We start from the raw sequence: 19,247 nt of genomic DNA, 5'->3' as shown, positions 1-19,247 counted from the left end.
CCAAGTTCATCCAGTGCTTCATCTTCGACGCCGCGGGCGCGGTGCTGACCGGGGACTCGGAGGGGAACATCCTCACCTGGACGCCGGCGCCGGGAAAAGGGGGGAAAGGTGGGCGGGGGGGGGGTTGGGGGGGTTTGGGGGGATTTGGGGGGGATTTGGGGGGGATTTGGGGGATTTGGGGGGGATTTGGGGGGGATTTGGGATGGTTTTAGGGGGTTTTTGGAGGGGAACATCCTCACCTGGACGCCGGCGCCGGGAAAAGGGGGGAAAGGTGGGCGGGGGGGGGTTGGGGGATTTAAGGGGTTTGGGGGAGTTTGGGGCGGTTTCGGGGCCGTTTTTGGGTGGATTTGGGGCAGTTTCGGGGGCCGGTTTTTGGGTGGATTCGGGGCAGTTTCGGGGCCGTTTTTGGGTGGATTTGGGGCAGTTTCGGGGCCGGTTTTTGGGTGGATTTGGGGCAGTTTTGGGGCCGGTTTTTGGGTGGATTTGGGGCAGTTTCGGGGCCGTTTTTTGGATGGATTCGGGGCAGTTTTGGGGCCGGTTTTTTGGTGGATTTGGGGCGGTTTCGGGGCCGTTTTTTGGTGGATTTGGGGCAGTTTTGGGGCTGGTTTTTGGGTGGATTTGGGGCAGTTTTGGAGCCGTTTTTTTGGTGGATTTGGGGCAGTTTTGGGGCTGGTTTTTGGGTGGATTTGGGGCAGTTTTGGGGCCGGTTTTTGGGTGGATTTGGGGCAGTTTCGGGGCCGGTTTTTGGGGTGGATTCGGGGCAGTTTTGGGGCCGGTTTTTGGGTGGATTTGGGGCAGTTTTTGGGGCCGGTTTTTGGGTGGATTTGGGGCAGTTTCGGGGCCGGTTTTTGGGTGGATTCGGGGCAGTTTTGGGGCCGTTTTTTGGTGGATTCGGGGCAGTTTCGGGGCCGTTTTTTGGGTGGATTTGGGGCAGTTTCGGGGCCGTTTTTTGGGTGGATTCGGGGCATTTTCGGGGCCGTTTTTTGGGGTGGATTTGGGGCAGTTTCGGGGGCCGTTTTTTGGGTGGACTTGGGGCAGTTTTCGGGGCCGTTTTTTGGGTGGATTCGGGGGCATTTTCGGGGCCGTTTTTTTGGTGGATTTGGGGCAGTTTCGGGGCCGTTTTTTGGGTGGACTTGGGGCAGTTTCGGGGCCGTTTTTTGGGTGGATTCGGGGCATTTTCGGGGCCGGTTTTTTGGGTGGATTTGGGGCAGTTTCGGGGCCGTTTTTTGGGTGGATTTGGGGCAGTTTCGGGGCCGGTTTTTGGGTGGACTTGGGGCAGTTTCAGGGCCGGTTTTTGGGTGGATTTGGGGCAGTTTTGGGGCCGGTTTTTGGGTGGATTTGGGGCAGTTTCGGGGCCGGTTTTTGGGGTGGATTCGGGGCAGTTTTGGGGCCGGTTTTTGGGTGGATTTGGGGCAGTTTTGGGGCCGGTTTTTGGGTGGATTTGGGGCAGTTTCGGGGCCGGTTTTTGGGTGGATTCGGGGCAGTTTTGGGGGCCGTTTTTTGGTGGATTCGGGGCAGTTTCGGGGCCGTTTTTTGGGTGGATTTGGGGCAGTTTCGGGGCCGTTTTTTGGGTGGATTCGGGGCATTTTCGGGGCCGTTTTTTGGGTGGATTTGGGGGCAGTTTCGGGGCCGTTTTTTGGGTGGACTTGGGGCAGTTTCGGGGCCGTTTTTTGGGTGGATTCGGGGCATTTTCGGGGCCGTTTTTTTGGTGGATTTGGGGCAGTTTCGGGGCCGTTTTTTGGGTGGACTTGGGGCAGTTTCGGGGCCGTTTTTTGGGTGGATTCGGGGCATTTTCGGGGCCGGTTTTTTGGGTGGATTTGGGGCAGTTTCGGGGGCCGTTTTTTGGGTGGATTTGGGGCAGTTTCGGGGGCCGGTTTTTGGGTGGGACTTGGGGCAGTTTCAGGGCCGGTTTTTGGGTGGATTTGGGGGCAGTTTTGGGGCCGTTTTTTGGGTAGTTTCGGGGCGGTTTTTGGGTGGATTTGGGGCAGTTTCGGGGCCATTTTTTGGGTGGATTTGGGGCAGTTTCGGGGCCGTTTTTTTGGGTGGATTTGGGGCAGTTTTGGGGCCGTTTTTGGGTGGATTTGGGGCAGTTTCGGGGCCGGTTTTTGGGTGGATTTGGGGCAGTTTCGGGGCCGTTTTTTGGGTGGATTCGGGGCAGTTTCGGGGCCGGTTTTTGGGTGGATTTGGGGCAGTTTCGGGGCCGGTTTTTGAGTGGATTCGGGGCATTTTCGGGGCCGTTTTTTGGGTGGATTTGGGGCAGTTTCGGGGCCGGTTTTTGGGTGGACTTGGGGCAGTTTCAGGGCCGGTTTTTGGGTGGATTTGGGGCAGTTTTGGGGCGGTTTTTGGGTGGATTTGGGGCAGTTTCGGGGCCGCTCCGTCCCCCCAGAGATGTACCAGATCGGGCAGCAGACGCGGGCTCACGAGGGCAGCGTGTTCGCGCTGTGCCGCCGCCGGGACGGGACCGTGCTCAGCGGCGGGGGCAAGGACCGCCGGGTGCTCAGCTGGAGCCCCGCGCTGCAGCTGCTGCACGAGGTCGAGGTGGGCACAAAACCCCCCCAAAATCTCCATTCGTGCCCTAAAAACAGCCCCGAGCGGGCAGAAATCGCTTTTAGCGCCCCCAAAACCCGCCCTGGGTACCCGGAAAATCTCCTTTAGTGCCTCAAAAATCTTTTTTATTTTTGATCCCCCAGCTCCCCGGGCGCTTCGGGGTGGGTTTCCGACAGGATATTTGGGTTATTTGGGGGTTTTTTGGGGTCTCCCAGCTCCTCGAGCATTTCAGAGGGTTTTAATGGGGGGTTTTTGGGGGGTTTCAGTGGGTTTGGGGGGTTTTATGGGGTTTTGGGGGTTTCATGGGGTTTTTGGGGGGTTCATGGGGTTTTTGGGGTCCCCCAGCTCCCCGAGAGCTTCGGCGCCGTCCGGACGATCGCGGAGGGTCCCGGGGAGGAGCTGCTGGTCGGGACCACCCCGGAACGCGCTGCTGAGGGGGACCCTGGGCTCGGGCTTCACCCCCATCGTCCAGGTGGGCTTCGGGAGGAAATGGGGGGAATTTGGGGGGAAAATTGGGGGGAAATTTAGGGGGGAAAAAAGGGGAATTTTAGAGGGGAAAATGGGGGAAATTTGGGGAAAAAAGTGGGGATTTTGGGGGAGAAAATGGGGGGAAATTTGAGGAAAAAAATGGGGAATTTGGAGGAGAAAATGGGTAAGATTTGGGGAAAAAAAGTGGGGATTTTGGAGAAGAAGATGGGGGAAATTTGAAGAAAAAATGGGGGGGAAATTTGAGGGGAAAAAAATGGGGATTTTGGAGAAGAAAATGGGGGAAATTTGGGGGAAAATGGGGGGGAAATTTGAGGGAAACAAATGGGGATTTTGGAGAAGAAAACGGGGGAAATTTGGGGACAAAATGGGGGATTTTGGGAGGAGAAAACGGGGAGAAATTTGAGGAAAGAGAAGGGAATTTTGGGGGGACCGTGAGAAAAAATGGGGGAAAGCTCGAAAGCACCGGGGGCTTTAGGACACGGGGTGTCCTCAGACTTGGGGGGGCCCGGGGCGCTGACCCCCCCCCGCCCCCCCCAGGGCCACACGGACGAGGTTTGGGGTCTGGCCACTCACCCCACCTGCTGCCGCTTCCTCACCTGCGGCCACGACCGCCAGCTCTGCCTGTGGGACGGGGCGGAGCACGCGCTGGCCTGGAGCCTGGCGCTGGAGGTGGGCGAGGACCCCGAAACTGGGGAGGGGGCACCCCGGGGGGCCGGAGCCCGATTGGGGGGGTCGGGATGGGCTTTGGGGGGTCGGGAGCTGGATTTGGGGGTCTGGATGTGCTTTGGGGGGTCGGAGAGCCCGGTTTGGGGGGGTCGGGATGTGCTGGGGGGGGTCGGGGAGCCTGGTTTGGGGAGGTCGGGATGTGCTTTGGGGGGTCGGGATGTGCTTTGGGGGGTCAGGAGCTGGATTTGGGGGGGTCTGGATGTGCTTTGGGGGTCTGGATGTGCTTTGGGGGTCGGGATGTGCTTTGGGGGGTCAGGAGCTGGATTTGGGGGGGTCGGGATGTGCTTGGGGGGGTCGGGATGTGCTTTGGGGGTCGGGATGTGTTTTGGGGGGGTCAGGAGCTGGATTTGGGGGTCGGGATGTGCTTTGGGGGGTCGGGAGCCCGGTTTGGGGGGTCGGGATGTGCTTTGGGGGGGTCAGGAGCTGGATTTGGGGGGTCTGGATGTGCTTGGGGGGGTCGGGAGCCCGGTTTGGGGACAAGTGACCCTGGCTGCAGCCTGGGGCTGGGGACCCCCCGAATCGGGGCTGGGGGCGCAGGTTTGGGGGTGGCCCCGATCTGGGGCTCTGGGGTGGGGGGTCCCTTGTCCCCCCCCTCAGGACCCCTCCCCACCCCCAGGACACCGGGCTCTGCGCCGACTTCCACCCCGGGGGACACGTGGTGGCCGTGGGGCTGCTGACGGGGCGGTGAGTGACGGGACGCGGGGACACGCGGGGACAGGCGGGGGACACGCGGGGACAGCGTCCTTGCTCCCCGTGCCCCCCGTCCTGGCGTCCCCCCCGTGTCCCGCCATGTCCCCTCGTGTCCCTCCCACCTCCCCGTGTCCTTTGTGTCCCCAGCCTGTGCTGGTGTCACCCACCCCCATCCCGGTGTCCCTCCCGTGTCTCCGTGTCCCTTCATGTCCCTGTCCTGGTGTCCCCGTGTCCCCACCGTGTCCTGGTGTCCCTGTCCCCAATGTCCCCGTGTCCCCCGTGTCCCCAATGTCCCCATGTCCCCAATGTCTCTGTCCCCGTCCCTGTTCCCAATGTCCCCGTGTCCCCAATGTCTCTGTCCCTGTCCCCAATGTCCCCCCGTCCCTGTCCCCGTGTCCCCATGTCCCCGTGTCCCCGTGTCCCTCAGGTGGCTGGTGCTGGACAACGGGCACGCGGCAGCTCCTGGCCGGGGGCTCTGACAGCACCGAGCAGCTCTCGGTGGTGAGGTTCTCCCCAGGTGAGCCCAAACTGTCCCCAAACTGTCCCCAGACTGTCCCCACCCCCTTCCCTGTCCCCCGTGCTGTCCCCCGTGCTGTCCCCAACCCCGCTGTCCCCCCAAAATTCCAGACGGGACCTTCCTGGCCATCGGCTCCCACGACAATTTCATTTACATCTACAGCGTGGCCGAGGGCGGCCGCAAGCTCAGCCGCTTCGGCCGCTGCACGGTGAGACCTGGGGGGCTCCGGGGGCTCAGGGGGGGCTCGGGGGGGGGCTCAGGGGGGGGCTCGGGGGGGGCTCTGGGGGTCCCCGACCCCCCCCGGACCCCCAGCGACCCCCCTCCCCGCCCCCAGGGTCACTCGAGTTTCATCACCCACCTGGACTGGTCCAAGGACGGGCGGTTCATCATGTCCAACTCGGGGGACTATGAGATCCTCTACTGTGAGTCGGGGGGGCTCGGGGGGCTCCCCCTGGGGCCGACGGGACCCTCGTGATCCTGCCAGGACCCTCCTTATCCTCATGGGACTCTCCTGACCCTGCCAGGACCCTTCTGACCCTGCCAGGACCCTCCTGACCCTTCCAGGACCCTCGTGACCCTGCCAGAACCCTCCTGACCCTGCCGGGACCCTCCTGATCCTGCCAGGACCCTCCTGACCCTGCCGGGACCCTCCTGACCCTGCCAGAACCCTCCTGACCCTGCCCAGACCCTCCTGACCCTGCCAGGACCCTTCTGACCCTGCCAGGACCTTCCTAACCCTGCCAGGACCCTCCTGATCCTGCCAGAACCCTCCTGACCCTGCCGGGACCTTCCTGACCCTGCCCAGACCCTCCTGACCCTGCCAGGACCCTCCTGACCCTGCCCAGACCCTTCTGACCCTTCCAGGACCTTCCTAACCCTGCCAGGACCCTCCTGATCCTGCCAGGACCCTCCTGACACTGCCCAGACCCTCCTGACCCTGCCAGAACCTTCCTGACCCTGCCGGGACCCTCCTGACCCTGCCAGGACCTTCCTGACCCTCCCAGGACCCTCCCGACCCTGCTGGGACCCTCCTGACCCTGCCAGGACCTTCCTGACCCTGCCCAGACCCTCCTGACCCTGCCAGGACCCTCCTGACCCTGCCAGAACCCTCCTGACCCTGCCAGGACATTCCTGACCCTGCTCAGACCCTCCTGACCCTTCCAGGACCCTCGTGACCCTGCCCAGACCCTCCTGACCCTGCCAGGACCCTCCTGATCCTTCCAGGACCCTCGTGACCCTGCCCAGACCCTCCTGACCCTGCCAGGACCCTCCTAACCCTGCCAGAACCCTCCTGACCCTGCCAGGACATTCCTGACTCTGCTCAGGACCCTCCTGACCCTTCCAGGACCCTCGTGACCCTGCCAGGACCTTCCTGACCCTGCCCAGACCCTCCTGACCCTGCCGGGGACCCTCCCGATCCTTCCAGGACCCTCCTGATCCTGCTGAGACCCCCAGAGATGACAGTGACCCTGCCAGGACCTTTTTGATCCCAATGGGAACCCCCTGACCCTGCCAGGACCCTCCTGACCCTGCCGGGACCCTCCTGACCCTGCCAGGACCCTCTCGCCCCCCAGAACTCAGGGGGGGCTCTTACCCCACTGGGACCCCCCCAAGTTTTGGGCTCTCACTGCTCCCTCCTGTCACGGATTTCGGGAGGGGGGGTCTCCCCTTTCCTGCCCCTCCCTGAATTTGGGGGGGATTTCACCGCCCCCCAACCCCAGATTTTGGGGGGTTTCGCTGCCTTCCCCACCGCCGCCCCCCCCCCAAATTCTGGGGGGAACCTCTCCCAGCCCCCAACCCCCCCAATTTTTTTTTTTTTTTTTTTTTTTTTTTTGGGGGGGGGGTCTCTCCCTGCTCCAGGGGATGTCGCCGGGGGTTGCAAACTGCTCCGGAACCGCTTCGAGAGCCGCGACCGGGAATGGGCCTCGTACACCTGCGTGCTCGGCTTCCACGTCTTCGGTGGGTCTGGGGGGCTCCGGGGGGCCCGGCCGGGGGGGTTTGGGGGTCTCCCTGACCTCTCCCCCCCCCCCCCCCGGTGACCCCGCAGGGGTGTGGCCGGACGGTTCGGACGGCACCGACATCAACTCGCTGTGCCGCTCGCACCACGAGCGCGTGGTGGCCGTGGCCGACGATTTCTGCAAGGTTCACCTGTTCCAGTACCCCTGTGCCCGGCCCAAGGTGGGTGGGGGGGTCCTGGGGGGGGCTCTGGGGGGGGCTCTGGGGGGACGAGGGGAGGGTCCCAGACCCAAATTTTGGGGGACCAGGGGTGTCCAGACCCCAGTTTTGTGGGATCAGGGGGGTCCTACACCCCAATTTTGGGGGATCAGGTATGTCCAGACCTCAATTTTGGGGATCCAGGGATGTCCAAACCCCAGTTTTGCGGGACCAGGGGGGTCCCAGACCCCAAAGTTTGGGGGATCAGGGGGGGTCCCAGACCCAAATTTTGGGGGATCGGGGGGGGTCCAGACCCCAATTCCGGGGGATCAGGGGGGTCCCAGACCCAAATTTTGGGGGATCAGGGGGGTCCAGACCCCAATTCCGGGGGATCAGGTATGTCCAGACCCCAATTTTGGGGATCCAGGGATGTCCAAACCCCAGTTTTGCGGGACCAGGGGGGTCCCAGACCCCAAATTTTGGGGGATCAGGGGGGTCCCAGACCCCAATTCCGGGGGATCAGGTATGTCCAGACCCCAATTTTGGGGGATCAGGGGGGGTCCCAGACCCAAATTTTGGGGGGATCAGGGGGGTCCCAGACCCCAATTCCGGGGGATCAGGTATGTCCAGACCCCAATTTTGGGGATCAGGTATGTCCAGACCCCAATTTTGGGGATCAGGGATGTCCAGACCCCAGTTTTGCGGGACCAGGGGTGTCCCAGACCCCAAATTTTGGGGGATCAGGGGGGTCCCAGACCCCAATTCCGGGGGATCAGGTATGTCCAGACCCCAATTCCGGGGGATCAGGTATGTCCAGACCCCAATTTTGGGGGATCAGGGGGGTCCCAGACCCAAATTTTGGGGGATCAGGGGGGTCCCAGACCCCAAATTTTGGGGGTCCAAGGTGGGGTGGTCCCCCAGCCCCCCCCCAATCTGAGGTGGGCGTGACCGGCTGACCCCCCATCACGTGACCCTACTCAGGTGTCCCCGCCCCCTTTCCCCCCCCCCCCCCCAGGCGCCCAGTCACGTGTACGGCGGGCACGGCAGCCACGTGACCAACGTGCGCTTCACGCACGACGACGGCCACCTGGTGTCGCTGGGCGGGAAGGACACCAGCGTCTTCCAATGGCGGGTCCTGCCCGGGGACGGCGGCAGCTGAGCCGCGCTCCCCCCGCGAGCTTCCTCCTCTTCCTCGCTGCTTCCTCTTCCCTTTTCCCCTTCCTGGGACCAAAGAGCGGGGCGAGGGGTTGCCTGGAAAACCCTTCCTCCTCCTCCTCCTCCTCCTCGGCGCGTTTTCGCGCTGCACTGTGAGAGGCGTCAATAAAAGCCTTGGGGTCAGGGTAGGGCCCCGCTGTTTATCTCCCGCGCCGGAATCGCCGCCGCTTCCCGGAAGCGCCGCGGGTTCTTCCTCCTCCTCCTCCTCCTCCTCCTCCTCCTCCCTCCTCCTCCTCCCCGCCTTTCTCGGGGGCTTTTCCGGTTGGGGCGGAATTCGCCGAGCGCGTTACGGAAAGAGCCGAGGTTGAGCCGAGGAGTGCCGGAAAGAGCCGAGGTCCAGCCGAAGCTCCTCCGAAAAGCGCCGAGGGTCGCTCCGGAAGCGCCCGAGGCGGCGCCGAGCCCGTGCCGGAGGTGGCCGAACGAATCCGGCGGTGGCCGAACCTCTCCGGAGTTGCCCAAACCTTTCTCCGGAGGTGCCCGAGAGGCCTCGCCGGAGGTTGCCGAAGGTCTCCGGGGCTGCCCGAAGCCTCTCCGGAGGTGCCCGAAGGGCTCCGAACCGGCCGTGCCGGCGCGGAGGCGGCGGGAGCGGCGATGAAGCGCGGCCGGGGCCGGGCCCGGGGGTAGCGCGGCCGAGCGAGCGGCCATGGCGGCCAACATGTACCGCGTCGGCGGTGAGCGGGCCGGGGGGCGCCGGGCCGGGGCCGGGAGGGGCGGCCGGGGGGATTTGGGGGGTCCCGGGAACCCGAGGGGGGGGAAGGGGGTCTGTGAGGGGGTTGGGGGGTGTCCGTGAGGGGTTCAGGGGGGTCCGTGAGGGGATTTGGGGGGTGTCCATGAGGGGTTCAGGGGGGTCCGTGAGGGGTTCAGGGGGGTCCGTGAGGGGATTTGGGGGGGTCTCTGAGGGGTTCAGGGGGGTCCGTGAGGGGATTTGGGGGTGTCCATGAGGGGTTCAGGGGGGTCCGTGAGGGGTTCAGGGGGGTCCGTGAGGGGATTTGGGGGGGTCTCTGAGGGGTTCAGGGGGGTCCGTGAGGGGATTTTGGGGGTGTCCATGAGGGGTTCAGGGGGGTCCGTGAGGGGATTTGGGGGGTCCGTGAGGGGTTAGGGGGGGTCTGTGAGGAGATTTTGGGGTTCTGTGAGGGGTTCAGGGGGGTCCGTGAGGGGATTTGGGGGGTGTCCATGAGGGGTTAAGGGGGTCAGTGAGGGGATTTTGGGGGGTCCGTGAGGGGATTTTGGGGGGTCCGTGAGGGGATTTGGGGGTTCTCTGAGGGGTTCAGGGCGTCTGTGAGAGGATTTGGGGGTCCGTGAGGGGTTAAGGGGGTCTGTGAGGGGATTTTGGGGTTCTGTGAGGGGTTCAGGGGTGCCCATGAGGGGTTAAGGGGGGTCAGTGAGGGGATTTGGGGTGTCCATGAGGGGTTAAGGGGGTCTGTGAGGGGATTTTGGGGTTCTCTGAGGGGTTCAGGGGGCTCCGTGAGGGGTTCAGGGGGTCAGTGAGGGGATTTGGGGGTCCCGGAAAGGAGGAGAGTGCCTTGTGAGGAAATTTTGGGGTCCTGGAGGCAGCGAGGGTGTCTTGTGAGGCAATGAAGGGGGGGGGTCCCATAAAGAGGGATCCCATGTGGGAGTTTGGGTGGTCCCGGAATTGGGGGGGGGGTCTGTGAGGGGGTGAGGAGGATCCTGTGAGGGTGTTTGGGGGGGTCCCGGAAAGGAAAGGGTCCCATGAGGGGATTTGGGGTGTCCGTGAGAGGATTTGGGGGGGTCTGTGAGGAAAAGGGGCTCCCAGAGATGGGGAGGGTCCCGTGAGGGGATTTGGGGGTCCATGGTGGGGGACCCCAATTCCTGAGGTGGAAGATGCACCCCCCAAAAAAAGAAATCTAAAGGGAAACGAGGGAGAACCCCCAGAGGGGGAACCCCAGTTTTTTTGGGGGGTGTCCTGCCCCCCCATCCGTGAGGGGAGGGTCTGCAACGAGGGGCTGGGGGGGAAAATCCTCTGGGATAACGATCCCCCCGTTCCCGGGAGAGGAAAACATCCGGCTGTAAACCCACCCCAGACTTTTTGGGGAGGAAGGAGGAGAGATCCTTTCCCGTTGAAGAAAAAGGATTTTTTGGGGGGGTTTCCCCTCACGACCCCCCCCCTCATTTTTTACCCCCCATTTCTCCCCCCAGACTACGTCTACTTCGAGAACTCCTCCAGCAACCCTTACCTGGTGCGGCGCATCGAGGAGCTCAACAAGGTGAGAGACCCCCCCTCCCCTTGTTCCTGGGGGTGTCCCCGTCCCTTGGGGGGGTCCCCAAACCCCGGGGGGGTCCCCCTAAACCCCCTGTGCCCCCTCCCCCAGACGGCCAATGGCAACGTGGAGGCCAAGGTGGTGTGTCTGTTCCGCCGGAGGGACATCTCCAGCAGCCTCAACAGCCTGGCCGACAGCAACGCCCGTGAGTGGGGGTCTGCGGGGGTCTGCGGGGGATTTGGGGGGGTCTGCGGGGGATTTTGGGGGGTTTTGGGGGGGATTTGGGGGGTTTGGGGGACAGGTTTAAAAGCCAGGCTAACAGCAGTGTGTGTGAGGGGGGGTCTGGGGGGGTTTTGGGGGTTTTTGGGGGGGTTTGGGGAGTTTTGGGGGGGATTTTGGGGGGTTTTTGGGGGGGATTTGGGGGGTTTGGGGGGCAGGTTTAAAAGCCAGGCCAACAGCAGTGTGTGTGAGTGGGGGTCTGCGGGGGTCTGGGGGGGATTTGGGGAGTTTTTGGGGGGGATTTGGGGGGTTTGGGGGGCAGGTTTAAAAGCCAGGCCAACAGCAGTGTGGGGGGGGGGGGGTCTGGGGGGATTTTGGGGGTTTTTGGGGGGGTTTGGAGGGGAGTGGGGGGCAGATCGTTCCTGGGTGCTGCTCCTGCTTTGGGGGTTCAGGAATTTTGGGGGGGGGTCTGTGAGCTATCTGTCCCAATGGGGTGCCCCCAAATCTTGGGGAGAGCTGGTTTGATGTAGTTGGGGTAATTTTGGGGTGCTGGGGGGGGTCATTAACCCTTCTCAAAGAGACACCCCCAATTTAAGGATGGGGCGGTGTTGGAGCTGCTCTTCACCACCCTCGGGCTGGTTTTTTGGGGGGCGGGGGGTTTGCCAGTTTTGGGGGGGTCACAGCTGCACCTCCGTGGGGAGGGGTAAAGGACTGAACCCCAGCCTGCTCCCCACATCAAACTGGGGGGGTCCTGCCTTTACTGGGGGTCCTGCCTTTACTGGGGGGTCCTGCCTTTACTGGGGGGTCCTGCCGCTACTGGGGGGGGTCCTGTCATTACTGGGGGGTCCTGCCTTTACTGGGGGGTCCTGCCGCTACTGGGGGGGTCCTGCCGCTACTGGGGGGTCCTGCGTTTACTGGGGGTCCTGTCATTACTGGGGGGTCCTGCCTTAACTGGGGGGGTCCTGCCTTTACTGGGGGGTCCTGTCTTTACTGGGGGGTCCTGCCTTTACTGGGGGTCCTGCCTTAACTGGGGGTCCTGCCTTAACTGGGGGTCCTGCCTTTACTGGGGGGGTCCTGCCTTAACTGGGGGTCCTGCCTTTACTGGGGGGTCCTGCCTTTACTGGGGGTCCTGTCATTACTGGGGGGGTCCTGCCTTTACTGGGGGGGTCCTGCCTTCACTGGGGGGTCCTGCCTTTACTGGGGGTCCTGTCATTACTGGGGGGGTCCTGCCTTTACTGGGGGGGTCCTGCCTTCACTGGGGGTCCTGCCTTTACTGGGGGGTCCTGCCTTTACTGGGGGTCCTGTCATTACTGGGGGGGTCCTGCCTTTACTGGGGGGTCCTGCCGCTACTGGGGGGGTCCTGCCTTTACTGGGGGGGTCCTGCCTTTACTGGGGGTCCTGTCTTTACTGGGGGGTCCTGCCTTTACTGGGGGTCCTGCCTTAACTGGGGGTCCTGTCATTACTGGGGGGGTCCTGCCTTAACTGGGGGGTCCTGCCGCTACTGGGGGGGTCCTGCCTTTACTGGGGGTCCTGTCATTACTGGGGGGTCCTGTCATTTTGGGGGGTCCTGCCTTCACTGGGGGGTCCTGCTTTTACTGGGGGGTCCTGCCTTAACTGGGGGGGTCCTGCCTTCACTGGGGGGTCCTGTCATTACTGGGGGGTCCTGCCTTTACTGGGGGGTCCTGCCGCTACTGGGGGGTCCTGCCGCTACTGGGGGGGTCCTGCCTTTACTGGGGGGTCCTGCCTTTACTGGGGGGTCCTGCCTTAACTGGGGGGGTCCTGCCTTCACTGGGGGGTCCTGTCATTACTGGGGGGTCCTGCCTTCACTGGGGGGTCCTGTCATTACTGGGGGGTCCTGCCTTTACTGGGGGGTCCTGCCGCTACTGGGGGGGTCCTGCCTTTACTGGGGGGTCCTGCCTTTACTGGGGGGTCCTGCCGCTACTGGGGGGGTCCTGCCTTTACTGGGGGGTCCTGCCGCTACTGGGGGGGACTCCACCCTCTCTTGGCCCCTCCCCTCCCTCCCCTCCCCCATCCCTGGGGCGGCTGCCAAGACCCTGAGGGTTTTGGTGGTGTTTTTTTGGAGGGGGAGAACAATGGGTCTCCCAGCTGGGTTTTTGGGGAGGGGAGGGGAGGGGGGACACCCCGGCGTGACCCCCCCCCCCGGGTTCCCCCCCAAGGCGAGTTCGAGGAGGAGTCGAAGCAGCCGCCGATGACGGAGCAGCAGCGGCACCAGCTCAAGCACCGGGAGCTGTTCCTGTCCCGCCAGTTCGAGTCTCTCCCGGCCACTCACATCCGGTATGGGGGGCTGAAAAAGCCTCTGGGGGGGCTGGGGAAAAGGCCCGGGGGGGTTTCCCCGTGCGTGGGGAGGGGTTTGGGGGTCACCCCCCGCCCGGTTGTTTGCCCGCAGGGGGAAGTGCAGCGTGACGCTGCTCAACGAGACCGACATCTTGGGGCAGTACCTGGAGAAGGAGGTGAGTTCTCTCTGTGTGTGCCCCAAAATGGGTCTGGGGGGAATTTTGGGGGGGGTCTCCCCGCCCCCGCTGAGCCCCCCACAATGTGCCCCCTCCCCGCAGGATTGCTTCTTCTACTCGCTGGTGTTCGACCCCGTGCAGAAAACGCTGCTGGCGGACCAGGGCGAGATCAGGGTGGGCTGCAAGTACCAGGCCGAGATCCCTGAGCGCCTGGCTGAAGGTTTGGGGGGTTCTGGGGGCGGCTCCGGGGGGTGCAGGAGGTGGGGGGGGTCACCCTAAGAGCCCCCCCAAACTTCGCCCAGGTGAGTCAGACAACAGGAACCAGCAGAAGATGGAGATGAAGGTGTGGGACCCCGACAACCCGCTGACAGACCGGCAGATCGACCAGTTCCTGGTGGTGGCTCGGTGAGGGGGGAACTGGGGGAGCTGGGGGGGGGGTCAGGGGGATTGGGGGGACCCCTCTGAGCCCCCCCGTGTGCCCCCCACCCCAGGGCTGTGGGGACGTTCGCCCGGGCTCTGGACTGCAGCAGCTCCATCCGCCAGCCCAGCCTGCACATGAGCGCGGCCGCCGCCTCCCGGGACATCACCCTGGTGAGAGGGGCCGGGCCCCAAAACTGCCTTGGGGACCCCCCCGGCCACCCCAAAACTGCGTTAGAGACCCCTGGGCCCCCCAAAACTGTGTTAGAGACCCCTGGGCCCCCCAAAACTGTGTTAGAGACCCCTGGGCCCCCCAAAACTGCGTTAGAGACCCCTGGGCCCCCCAAAACTGTGTTAGAGACTCCTGGGCCCCCCAAAACTGTGTTAGAGACCCCCCGGGCACCCCAAAACTGCGTTAGAGACCCCCCGGGCACCCCAAAACTGCCTTAGAGACCCCTGGGCCCCCCAAAACTGCGTTAGAGACCCCTGGGCCCCCCAAAACTGCGTTAGAGACCCCTGGGCCCCCCAAAACTGTGTTAGAGACTCCTGGGCCCCCAAAACTGTGTTAGAGACTCCTGGGCCCCCAAAACTGTGTTAGAGACCCCTGGGCACCCCAAAACTGCCTTAGAGCCCCCCCAGGACTCCCTTAGAACCCCCCTGGGCACCTCAAAACTCCCTTGGAGCCTTCAATTCCCACTGGGACACCCCAAAACCTCCTTAGACCGTTCCCGGGGCTCCCCGTCCTCCCCTTAAACGCTCCCAACACTTGCCTAGGACACCCCAAACCCCCCCAAACCTGCCCCAAAGCCCCCTCAGAGCCCCCCCAGTACCCGCCTTGTCCCCAGTTCCACGCCATGGACACGCTGCAGAGGAACGGGTACGACCTGGCGCGGGCCATGGCCACGCTGGTGCCGCAGGGGGGGCCGGTGCTGTGCCGGGACGAGATGGAGGAGTGGTCGGCCTCCGAGGCCATGCTCTTCGAGGAGGCCCTGGAGAAATACGGCAAGGATTTCAACGACATCCGGCAGGATTTTGTGAGTTGGGGGTGATTCCTTTTGGGGGGGATTCCTTTTGGGAGGGATTCCCTTTTGGGAGGGATTCCCTTTTTGGGGGGGTTCCCTTTTTGGGAGAGATTCCATTTTTGGGGGGATTCCCTTCTGGGGGGAGTTCCTTTTTTGGGGGGGGAAGCCCTTTTTGGGGGGGTCCCTGGGGGGCTCAGGGAGCCCTCCCCGAGCTCAGGGTCGGGTTCCTGTAGCTGCCCTGGAAGTCTCTGGCCAGCATCGTGCAGTTCTATTACATGTGGAAAACCACAGACCGCTACATCCAGCAGGTACAGGGCTGGGCTGGGCTGGGGGGATCTGGGGGGTTGCCGTGGGGTTTGGGGGGCTGATAAGGGAGTTTGGGGGCTGTCAAGGTTTGGGGGCTGATTTGGGGGTCCCGAGGGGCTGATTTGGGGGTTTTGGAGGCTGATTTGGGGTTTTGGGGGCTGATTTGGGGTTTTGGGGCTGATTTGGGGGTTTTGGGGGGCTGATTTGGGGTTTTGGGGCTGATTTGGGGGTCCCGAGGGGCTGATTTGGGGTTTGTGGGCTGATTTGGGGGTTTTGGGGGCTGATTTGGGGTTTTTGGGGCTGATTTGGGGGTTTTTGGGGGCTGATTTGGGGGTCCCGAGAGGCTGATTCGGGGTTTTTGGGGGAGCTCATTAACGGTCACTTCCAGGTGCCTGTGGGGTTTTCGAGGGGCTCTGGGGGTCTTTGTGGAGCTGATTTGGGAGCTCTGGGTGCCTGTGGGGTCCTGGGGGGGGGCTCTGGGGTTTGGGGGGCTGATTTTGGGGGTTTCTGGGGGGCTCAGAGCCCCCCGTGACCCCCTCCCTGCTCACAGAAGAGGCTGAAGGCAGCGGAGGCCGACAGCAAACTGAAGCAAGTCTACATCCCCACCTAGTGAGTGGGGGGGCTCTGGGGACCCCCTGGCGGGCCTGGGGGGCGGCACAGGAGCCCCCCAAAAATCCCCTGACACCCCCATTTTCCCCCCACAGCACCAAACCCAACCCCAACCAGATCATCTCGGTGGGCTCCAAACCCGGCGTCAACGGGGCCGGATTCCAGAAGGGGCTGAGCTGCGAGAGCTGCCACAGTCAGTGGGGGACTGGGGGGGGGGGTCCCGGGGGGCTTTGGGGGGTCCCGGGGGGCTTTGGGGGGGCCCTGGGGTCCTTGGGGGTCTCTGGGCTTTGGTGGAACAGGAATTTGGGGCTTCCAGAAGGAGCTCCCCGCCGTTTGGGAGGGTGCTGGGGTGGGATTTTGGGGGGATCCTGAGGTTTGAGGATTGGATTTGCTCTGGGGGTCTCCCCTCAGCATCCCAGTTGCTCCCAGTAAGGCCCAGTTGCCTCCCGCAGCGTCCCAGTCCCCGCAGTGGTACGCCTGGGGCCCCCCCAACATGCAGTGCCGCCTCTGCGCCTCCTGCTGGATCTACTGGAAGAAGTACGGGGGGCTCAAGACCCCCACCCAGCTGGAGGGGGTGACCCGCAGCGCCTCGGTGAGCCCCCGGAACACACCCAGAGACCCCGAAAACACACCCAGGGACCCCGAAAACACACCCAGGGACCCCAAAAACACACCCAGGGACCCCAAAAACACAATGAGGGACCCCAGAAACACAGTGAGGGACCCCAAAAACACACTGAGGGACCCCCGGAACACACCCAGGGACCCCAAAAACACACTGAGGGACCCCAAAACACACCCAGGGACCCCGAAAACACACCCAGGGACCCCAGAAACACACTGAGGGACCCCAAAACACACCCAGGGACCCCAGAAACACACTGAGGGACCCCAAAACACACTGAGGGACCCCCGGAACACACCCAGGGACCCCAAAAACACACCCAGGGACCCCAGAAACACAGTGAGGGACCCCAAAAACACACTGAGGGACCCCAAAAACACACCGAGGGACCCCAAAAACACACTGAGGGACCCCAAAACACACCCAGGGACCCCAGAAACACAGTGAGGGACCCCAAAAACAGACCCAGGGACCCCAAAAACACACTGAGGGACCCCCGGAACACACCCAGGGACCTCAAAAACACACCCAGGGACCCCAGAAACACACTGAGGGACCCCAAAAACACACTGAGGGACCCCAAAACTCCACTGAGGGACCCAAAAACACACTGAGGGACCCCAAAACACACTGAGGGACCCCAAAAACACACTGAGGGACCCCCAAAATCTTCCGAGACCCCCAGATTCCACTTGGATTTCTCTCAGAATTCCCCAAGCCCCCCAAAGGCCATGCAGATCTCCTTAAATCCCCTTTAGAGCTTCCTAAACCCCTTTTGGAACCCCCTGAAAGTGCTTTAGGAAACACTCCTGGGGTCACCTGTGCCTGTCCAGGATCCCGGGGTGGTTTTAGGGGGGATTTGGGGTGATGAGATCCCCTTTGGCCCCACAGGAACCCCACTCCCGGGGTCACTTATCCCTGTACAGGACCCTGGGGTGGTTTTAGGGAGGATTTTGGGGTTCTGCAGTGTTTTCTATCTCCCCAAATCCCAAAAGAGCTGCACTCCCAGGGTCACCTGTGCCCATACAGAACCGTGGGGTGTTGTGGGGTGGATTTGGGGAGGATTTGGGGTGATGGGATCCCCTGTGGCCCCACAGGAGCCGCACTCGCGGGGTCACCTGTCCCGTCCCGAGGCGCAGTCCCTGTCCCCGTACACCACGAGCGCCAGCCGGGCCAAGCTGCTGGCCAAGAACCGGCAGACGTTCCTGCTGCAGACCACGCGGCTGACGCGGCTCTCGCGCCGCCTGTGCCGCGACGTGCTGCAGCCGCGGCGGGCGGCGCGCCGGCCCTACGCCCCCATCAACGCCAACGCCATCAAGGCCGAGTGTGAGAGGGGTTTGGGAGGAGAAATGGGGAAAAAATGGGGGTTTGAGGGAAAAAAAACAGGGAAAAATGGGGTTTGGGGGGAAAAAACGGGAAAATGGGGGTTTGGGGGGGGAAAACAGGAAAAATGGAGGTTTGGGGAGAAAGATAACAGGGAAAAATGGGGGAAAATGGGGGTTTGGGGAGTAAAGAATGGAAAAAATGGGTGTTTGGGGGGAAGAAAACAGGGAAAAAATGGGGATTTGGGGGGAAAAAACGGAAAAAATGGGGATTGGGGGGGAGAAAATGGAAAAAAAGGGGGTTTGGGGGGGAAAATGAGCGTTTGGGATCCCCAGTGCCATCAAGGCTGAGTGTGAGCAGGGGAAAATGGGGGTTTGGGGTGGAAATGGGGGTCTGGGGGGAAAACCAGGGATTTGGGGGGGAAAAAAAATGGGAATTTGAGATCCCCGCCCAGGCCAAGCGTGAGTGTCAGAAATGGGGAGAGAAAAACGGGGAGGAATGGGGGACTTGGGACCCCCATCAAGACCAGATGGGGGTGCTGGGTCCGAGGGGGGAAAGGGGGGCTTGGGACCCTTCTCCGTGACAGAACGGGGGGGCTCTGAGCCCCCCCCCCCCGACCCTGAGACCCCCCCCAGGCTCCATCCGGCTGCCCAAGGCTGCCAAAGCCCCCCTGAAGATCCACCCGCTGACCCGGCTGCCCCTCGCCGCCATCGTCAAGGAGCTGGGTGAGCAGCGGGGGTCTGGGGGGTGGGCCGGGGGGGTTGGGGGGGGTCTTTAGGGGTCGGGGAGGGATTTGGGGCATCCCTGGGGGTGGGGGATACAGGAGGGGAGGGGTCTTGGTGGGGCTGAGGGGGGTCCTGAGGATGGAGGGGGGGGTTTGGGGGGGTCCAGGTGGGATTTGGGGGGGGGGGGGTCCTTGGGGCTGGGAGGTGCAGGTGAGTCTGGAGGGGTCTCCAGGGGGACCTGATGGTGTTGAACGCCAACCTTGGGGGGTCCCCAGGAGTGAGGGGGAGGATTTGGGGGGGTCCTGACGCCCCTCTGCCCGCCCTCCGCAGCGGCTCAAGCCCCCCTGAAGCCGAAGACCCCCCGAGGCACCAAGACCCCCATCAACAGGAACCAGCTGAGCCAGAGCCGGGGGCTGGCGGGGCTGGGGGGCAAGAGGGGCTACGAGGCCGGGGGGGATGGGCACAGACCCCCCCGAATGAGGGTACGGGGAGGGGAGGGATGGGGAGGGATGGGGGGGATTGATGGGGGGGTTCAGGGTGATTGACAGGGGAAGTTTGGGGTGATTGACAGGGGACAATCAGGGTGATTGACAGGGCGATGTGGGGGTGTTTGATGGGTTGGATGACTGATTGATGGGGGAATGGGGGTGATTGACAGCTCTGTGGGAGGGTCAGGGGTAGATTTGGGGTGATTGGCAAGGGGCGGGGCCTGAAGGTGATTGACAGTTGCTGGAGCTTCTGAGGGAGAGGTGTGAGGTGATTGACAGGTGACGGGAGATTGACAGGAAGCATGACCTGGGGGTGGAGCTCTGGGTGATTGACAGCTGGAGCGTGTGCGGGGGGCATTGGAACTTGACCTTGATTGGTGCAGCAAGTGTTTATGGGCGGGGACTGGGGTTGATTGACGGGTCTGTGGCGGAGTTAGGAACGCCTGACAGCTCACAGCGGGCTGTGATTGGCCGTGTGACTCGCG

General features: G+C 63.1%; 2 protein-coding genes across 2 annotated transcripts; both read left to right on the top strand.

Moving 5' to 3' along the window:
- Positions 1–5: 5 nt before the first annotated feature.
- LOC136284727 (echinoderm microtubule-associated protein-like 3) lies at positions 6–8,368 on the top strand (the record flags this gene model as incomplete). The annotated part of the gene is given in 13 exon segments (XM_066175098.1): positions 6–108; positions 2,387–2,538; positions 2,893–2,964; positions 2,966–3,019; positions 3,574–3,705; positions 4,379–4,446; positions 4,880–4,895; positions 4,897–4,969; positions 5,080–5,177; positions 5,304–5,391; positions 6,830–6,928; positions 7,017–7,147; positions 8,139–8,368. Coding segments are annotated over 13 exon segments (1,230 nt in total), but the record flags the coding sequence as incomplete, so codon positions are not given.
- A 215-nt stretch (positions 8,369–8,583) lies between these two features.
- Positions 8,584–18,756, top strand: LOC136284728 (metastasis-associated protein MTA2; the record flags this gene model as incomplete). The annotated part of the gene is made up of 16 exons (XM_066175099.1): positions 8,584–9,009; positions 10,496–10,563; positions 10,669–10,762; positions 12,954–13,071; positions 13,184–13,247; positions 13,350–13,467; positions 13,550–13,652; positions 13,739–13,838; positions 14,510–14,698; positions 14,920–14,994; positions 15,543–15,601; positions 15,697–15,794; positions 16,054–16,193; positions 17,324–17,552; positions 18,185–18,274; positions 18,605–18,756. Coding segments are annotated over exons 1-16 (1,725 nt in total), but the record flags the coding sequence as incomplete, so codon positions are not given.
- Between the last annotated feature and the right edge of the window lie 491 nt (positions 18,757–19,247).

This window comes from Chamaea fasciata, unplaced genomic scaffold, assembly GCF_029207755.1.
Source record: "Chamaea fasciata isolate MVZ Bird 193981 ecotype frontalis unplaced genomic scaffold, bChaFas1.0.hap1 SCAF_1308, whole genome shotgun sequence".
Lineage (NCBI taxonomy): Eukaryota > Metazoa > Chordata > Aves > Passeriformes > Sylviidae > Chamaea > Chamaea fasciata.
This window is presented reverse-complemented; position numbering and strand designations above follow the sequence as displayed.